General features: G+C 39.7%; 1 protein-coding gene across 1 annotated transcript in view; it reads right to left on the bottom strand.

The window, feature by feature from the left end:
- Positions 1-307: 307 nt before the first annotated feature.
- The window catches only part of Enpp1 (ectonucleotide pyrophosphatase/phosphodiesterase 1), a 73,033-nt gene continuing 66,061 nt past the window's right edge, over positions 308-7,279 (bottom strand). Inside the window, exons 24-25 of the mRNA XM_075947541.1 lie at positions 4,459-4,621; positions 308-1,586 (exon numbers count right to left, since the gene is read on the bottom strand). Of these exons, the coding sequence (XP_075803656.1) occupies positions 1,416-1,586; positions 4,459-4,621 (334 nt within the window). The 3' untranslated portion in view covers positions 308-1,415. The remainder of the gene's footprint in view (positions 1,587-4,458; positions 4,622-7,279) is intronic.

The following is a 7,279-nucleotide window of genomic DNA, read 5'->3' as shown; positions in this document are numbered from 1 at the left end:
GGCAGACACACATGAAACAAATGAAAACATTGATAATCAATGAAATTGACAAAATTTCCCAGCACATAGAAAAAAACCAAATAACATTTTAGAAATAGAACAACAGCTTCTGTGTGAAACAAACGGGAAGTCTCAACAGCAGAACGCATAAGACAAAAGGCAAAACAAACACAAACGGAACACTAGACACAGTGACAGAAAATACCAAACCTGAGCGTGGAAAGAACAGACTGGAAAATGCATGCACCATAGGATGACTTAGGAGACTGCGAGCTAAGATAAAAATGACACTTTCTAAGTTACTAAGTACATTTTGATAATAAGTTTTATTGTTTAAACATCTTTCTGGATGACACAAAGAATGATTATCCTGTGAAGGATGTATGAAAATCTTTGGTAGACTAATATTAGACCAAAGTGGACCCAGGAAACCTACGATTTAACATAGCCTTTGAAAGTTCACAGGTTGGAGCAAGGGCACAATCAATGCAGAGGAGAAATCACCTTCGCTGGGTTGTCAATTCCACAGTGAGGATGCTAAGTGATGGGTGAAAAATTCTCTTCAAATCCATATAGCCTCAACCCAGCTGAGCCAGGCCAAGCCCTTCTCCCACTGATGGGGTCCTTTGTGCAGAGGAAAACACTCTTCTCAATGAAAAATGTCACTGCACAAGTGCCAAAGAGTTCTCTGAAGTTTCGCCCAAATAAAGCCCAATTTTAAATGGCCCGAGAGAACCATTTTCAGGGCTGTTTTCAATGTTTGTTTATTTCTAGTGAAGCTAATAGGAACTTTTTTGTGCGTGTACCAATGTGGACTCCAATTTTTATGATAGCTAGATATATTCAACTCACAAATTTTCCACCAAAGTCCAATTTGTAAAACTCACTCAATCTGAAGAGATCCAATCACAACTTGCTTTAGAAGCAGAAGATTCATGATTTGGCTTTTGGAAGGGAGACAGAAATGGGATCCTAAAAATTTTTAGTTAAAACTGGAAATTCAAATTAAACTTAATCTAGAACCACTTTCTAAATTTTCATGTGACATGGAGCACCCCGGTCTTTTACTTAGTTTTATTACAAATAGCAAGATTCCAATGTCAGGTCCACAGACCACGTTCACTGTCCCTTCTCCCTTACGAGAGTCCCAAGAGCACTCCACGTGTGAAGTGAAATGTGTTAATAATGCATTTATTCCTTAGGCAGAAGATCTGCATGCCACAGGATGGGATCACCCTGCTGACATGTCGAGTGTCACACATGCTGAGTGTCACATGGTCCACAATAGGCATCGCAAAGGATGCCCCGTTTTAACTCCACTTGACAGCTTCCAAACAATGCGAAAGTATAGAGGACTGTATAAAATATAAGATTCTCTCAAAAAGGTGTATGGTGCATTTTTTTAATTAAAAAAATCAGTCTTCTTGACTAAAGATTGGCAAATATGTTTTCAACCTCAACAGGTCTGAAACTGACTCTTGCAGTTCATGGTAGAAACTGAGTCCCGTGATGAGTTCAACATCTTTGACCCGCGCTCTGTGCAATGTCAGCAACTCTTCAATCCATGAAGATTCCTGCTTCCCGCGCTAGAAGGTGGGAAAAAGAAGAAGAGTCACCAGGGAGCACTTAGCCCACTTTCCCAATAAGGTCCCCCTCTTCCCACTTCAGTCACTCAAGTTCTTTAGGCCATGAAATGATGACTCATAGGATCTATTTTAGACATCATTCACACTTTTGAGTAGAATATTTCCCAGTATATACAACATACATACATGTGTGTTGAATTAAATGTATTCAATTCAAGAGAAAGAGAAGAAACTGGGGAGAGCTTTGCACATTGCACACTGCACAAGAGCTAGAACAATAATTCCTGGGGGCTTAAAAAATACTGGAAAGCTGGGTGCTGACCATTAATTCCAGGACTCAGGAGACAGAGACAAAAGGATCTTTGTGAGTCCAAGGTCAACCTGGTCTACAGAGAGAGTTTAGGACAGCCAGGGTGGTGATTACACAGAAAAACACTGTCTCCAAAAACTAAAATCCAGCCAAGCAAACAAACAAAACAGAAAATGGGAACTATATAGCATGGTAGAGAAGAAATGGGAAAAATAGACATAAATTCTGGTTGTATGCCCGTTCTATTGGAAATCCACTTGACTAGTGAATTTGTACTTCTTTACCATATTATTCTAGGGTGGTTTATTTACTTATTGAGTTTTACTTGTTTTTTAATTTTAGATGTATGGGTGTTTTGCCAACATGCATATCTGTGTACCACAACAGACAAGATCATCAGGTCTTCTGGAACTAGAGTTACATAGATGGTTGCTGGCTGCCATGTGGGTACTACAAATCCAAGCCAGGGCCACTGGAAAAGCAACCCGTGTTTTTAACTATTGGGCCATCTTTCCTGGGCCTGTGTTAGGATGATTTTAAATGTCAAATATAAAAATTTAAACAACTTTATTACACACTCGATCCCATAGGAATATGTTATCTTCATGTCTGCATGAAAATGGGGTTGAGAAATACATAAAATGTGATTTCACTCCAAAAGAGAATTAAAGACCTTGATAATATGAGATCAGAAAAGAACCAAAGGTAGATTTTCTGGAAAATGAAAGTAGATATCACGATTAAATCAGAGACCCATGGGTAGAAATCATACATCCATATGCTATATGCATTTCTGAAAGTGGCCATGAGAAAATGGCAAAGACATTTATCAAAATAAGCCTACAGGGCCAATAAGATGATGACTCAGCAGTAAAGGCCCGTGCTGCCAAGCTTGGCTGCAGGAGTTTCACCCCTAGGACAAACGTGGGGAAAGGAAAAGAATAAACTCCTGAAAGTTGTTCTCTGAGATCCGTATGGCATTTGCATGCACACATGTGCACACGCACACACACACAAATTGTAAATAAATGGGATTGTTTTAAAAGCCTCATGAATTGTTGGGACTTACTGGTTGAAAATGATACCCAGACTCTTCCCATACCAAGCAGATCAGCAGCTTCCCATTTCTCATCAACTCCAGTTTCCTACTGCCCAACACTCAGTTCCCTCTCTGCCATAACCCTTACTCTGGCTTTGGGTTGAACAGCTAAATCCATGAATTCCTCATCAGTAGGGAGTTCCTATTTCCTCTAACATTCACAGGAATGGGTAAAAAGTAAACCTAAAAGGTTTGTTTCTTCTGCCCAATGAAACTAATCTTCAGTCGCTCCTTCTGAGGTGAAATAGAAGGATCAGTAACTACGCGTGGCATGCCTTAAAAACACCCTCTGGCTCATTCTGGCTCAAATCCAATATTTAGCATCTTCCAAGTATGTTGTCATTAGAGAACGAGGATCCGTGCTTCCATCAACAAAGGAAAGCATTTTCTTTTTAGATGGTAGAGTAGAAAAGGGGTTCGATGCTTGACTCATGCCACTCAACAACATTTTGATGAAAGAATAAACTAGGGGTGGACTTTTCATTTTGGCAGGTTGGGGCAGAATTGAAATAAATGTCGAATCTAAAAATCAGAAACTATTTTTAGCTCATGTGAGTCAAAGTCACGTGCTAGGCATGACAGTACAGAAGAGAGAAATGGCCTGGGGCCCTCATGGTACCCTGGACTCACAGCACTGCACCACAGACACATACCGCTAAACTTCACGTTACAGGAAAGGCTCCTTACTTGCTTAAGTCACTGTATTGATACTTCAGCTATTTGCTCCAGAACACACTTAATGTTTAAGACTTACTACATTATTCCTATGGAATTTTAAAATATAATGGACAACTGATGTATTTTTAGTGGCAATTTAATTTCTCAAAGAGAAGAAATGATGAAGAATATAAACAATTATTCCAAAAAAACACTGGAATGACAAATATGGTAAGAAAGATGCTCATAATGATGCTACATGTAGAAATTTATTTAAATACTGCCTGACTACAACTTTAAGACATTTATAGTAGTGAGATTATAAGTCTAATTTTGGAATCCAAGAAAATTCCTATCACAAATCAACCCTCTATTTTAGCAAATTGGCCACAAGAGAAGTTTTCTGACCTGATTTTTTAATGTTTTTAAGGACAAGGTAGATTTCTACAAAAAAAGGTGTCATATTCAAAGATCGATTTAATGACCAATGAGATGGACTTGTCACCAAGCTTGACAACCTGAGTTTGATCTGTGAATCCCACTTGGTGGAAGAAGAGGATCAACTCTTAACACACATCCATAGGCCTCCACATGCACAATGCACCAAAGCACAGATGCCTACACACACGCACACACAGCACGCTCTCTAAATAAAGAATATAGTAAAAGAGAGCAAGGGGCACATTTAACATCATCATGCCATTTGAAAGCTCGTGTACACACGGAAGCTCTGTTTCTTCCCGAGCAATGTAAGGAACATGCACTTCACATGTCAGCGCGTGAAAGAGGCTAGGAAAGCCGCTTACCGTACAGCTCTCGGTGTGATCAGGCCGATGAGGCAAGATGAAGGCTGAAGCATCCAAGTCTGTGCATTCCGTGAGAGCCTGAGACGACTGTCTGCAGCAGGTGAGCACAAGGAAGAAGTGAGTTGGAACCAGAACTTCTTGACTACGGAGGACTTTGATGTTCCTGTAAAATATACAATATATATCCTCATTAAGAAATACCTATCTCTCCTTTAATAAGTATTTCAGTAAGACCTGCTTTCAATAAAACATATCTAAAATTCAAATTCAATTAAGTAAGCATGTTATAAGAAGTTAAATAATCATGATACCTCAATATTCCAAAAGATTGATGCTAATAATTGGAATACTTGAATAACTTCTTTCTATTAAAATTTGTTTTTTCATTTCTACCTAAAGAATATTCAGACAGTATATATATATATATTATATATATAATATACACACACATACAGTATATATGTAAACACATGCATTTATATATTTTAACACTTATAACCAATGTTCTAACTCTAGATCAATATTGATGGTCCTTGTCTACCACAAAGTTAGAGAATGGACTGAGGTCTCTTCTTCCAGTCCTTTCAGAGACACATGTCATGAATGAACTCTTTATCCCTTTGAATTTCTATTTTTATCCTCAAACTTTAACTTAGAAACAAAACCAAACAAACAAACAAAAAAGCTAACTAACCACAGTTTGTTATTAAGACTATGTCCTCTATTTTAACCCCGTGCTTATTTGTTGAGCATCTTTCAAAATTCAAGGTAGTGACGTCACCATTTTCCAAATGTGATCCTGTGTACGGTCATAACATGCAGCCCAGATTGAAAATGAGAGTTCTGGCTAAAACTATTATTGGGACACATATAAAGTCTCATCTACACCCTCTACAACATGGCTTACAGGCTAGTTACATAAAAATCTTCTGTCTCAATAGCACAGATAAACTGATTGGGTGTGGTAACACACACCTTTAATCCCAGCACTAAGGATGGAGAGGCAAATGGATCTCTGAGACTTCAAGGCAAGCCTGATTTACGTGATGAGTTCATGGGCTACATAGAGAAACTGTGTCTCAAAGCAAACAAACTAACAAAAAACCAAAAATAGCAGACACAGTGAAAAATTAAATATTTTACAAACTGACATAATACTAGATGTTTCGTTGTGGGACAATAAGAGAGTTCTCTGTGAGGGACAAAATCTCAATAGACTCTTCAGAAACTATCTTGTGGTTGTAGGAGCAAATTTCCTTTAGCAAAAGCTATAGCTTTAATAAAGACCAACCAGGGTGAGCATATAGCTGAGTGGCAGATGTTTGTCTCACTTGCACAAGGTCCTGGGTTTAAACTTTCCCCACACCTCCTTCTCACATCAGAACCAAAAGCATCAGCCAGCTTCTAAAACATTCTCCCTTCTCATGTTATAAAACAGGCTCCATTGATGGTTACTTGCCTGCCATCCAATGAGAGATGGCTCAGTGCTCTGTTGTTCGCTACAAGCCACAACATTATACAGTAATTGCTCAGCCTTTTCATAAGCGACTTATGAGAACCAAGGGATCTGGTGAAGGCTAAACTAAAAGGCAAGACTTCTTGGCCTTATTGCTTTGTGAATAAATAGCTGTCCTTTGCTGTAGATGATTCGCTGTAGCTGACTCCCTTTCTGTAGCATACTTGGGAATTATTTCCACAGTGCAGAACAGTTTCATGAACACAGTTTGCCATTGGCCAGGCCTTGTTCCTCTCCCCTAGGTAAGCGCTGAGATCTGCCTTCCTGCAGTTAGCTTTATCAACAGGCATTTGGTCAGTCTTTAGGCAAGAGCATCCCATTTAAGATATCCACAGATCTCCAAGGACATAGAATTACGGCCTGCCCAAGCTGCTGCTCTGGTTTTACCCCACTTAAAAGATTCCTAGCTCCTTAGGCTCACTTTCACCTCGGTTCACTGATGATTTTAGTTCAGGACTCTCAAGGACAGCAGAAGGGACAGTGAACTGCCACCCAGAGAAAGACCCACAACACCTCGAGCGGAACGGCTGATAACAGCATGGCCTGGACACTGATCATTTAGAGGCCTGGGTCTCTTCTTTGCTAGAGCAATAAGTCTAACCCCAGACCTAGGCCCAGAGAAACTGCAGCACCTGGCGTGTCTGATCAAGAGTCATCAGAGTCTCCCTGGCAATGTACTAGGTTGCTTGGTTACCTGGTATCCTCTGTGTATACGGCGAGAAAAGAAGTGGCGCGCTGATTTAAACAATTCGTGCCCTCTTCATAATTTAACTGAAAATAAACTTTTTAACTTTTTATCTACTACCTAAAAATGTAGCATAAGACACCAAACTTCCTCTCTGGAATTCCCTAGTGATTTAATTCCCATTCTTAACCAACTCTCTCTGTTAAGGAGTACATCAGACGTGTACTAGCCACTTCCACAGATCTGTGTGTGTGTGTGTGTGTGTGTGTGTGTGTGTGTGTGTGAAAACTCTTCTCTGAGCTGGGCGGTCGTGATGCATACCTTCAATCCCAGCACTCTGGAGGCAGAGGCAGGCGGGTCTCTGTGAGTTGGAGGCCAGCCTGGTCTACAAGAGCTACTTCCAGGACAGGCTCCATAGCTACACAGAGAAACAATAAATAAATAAATAACAAAAAACCACAAAATTAAAAAAAAACTTTTATCTGATTTTCTATGGCCTACAAGAGTTCTGGCCCTGGAACCTGCTAGGACTGGGAAATAACTGGCTTAAGGGTATATATGACTGGGAACATTTGTAACGAGGAGGGCAAGGAAGAACAATGTAGAACTAAGAACAAGGG

This window comes from Microtus pennsylvanicus, chromosome 1 (assembly GCF_037038515.1).
Source record: "Microtus pennsylvanicus isolate mMicPen1 chromosome 1, mMicPen1.hap1, whole genome shotgun sequence".
In the NCBI taxonomy this organism is placed as follows: domain Eukaryota; kingdom Metazoa; phylum Chordata; class Mammalia; order Rodentia; family Cricetidae; genus Microtus; species Microtus pennsylvanicus.
Note: the sequence above shows the minus strand (reverse complement) of the source record. Positions and strands in the feature narration are given on the sequence as shown.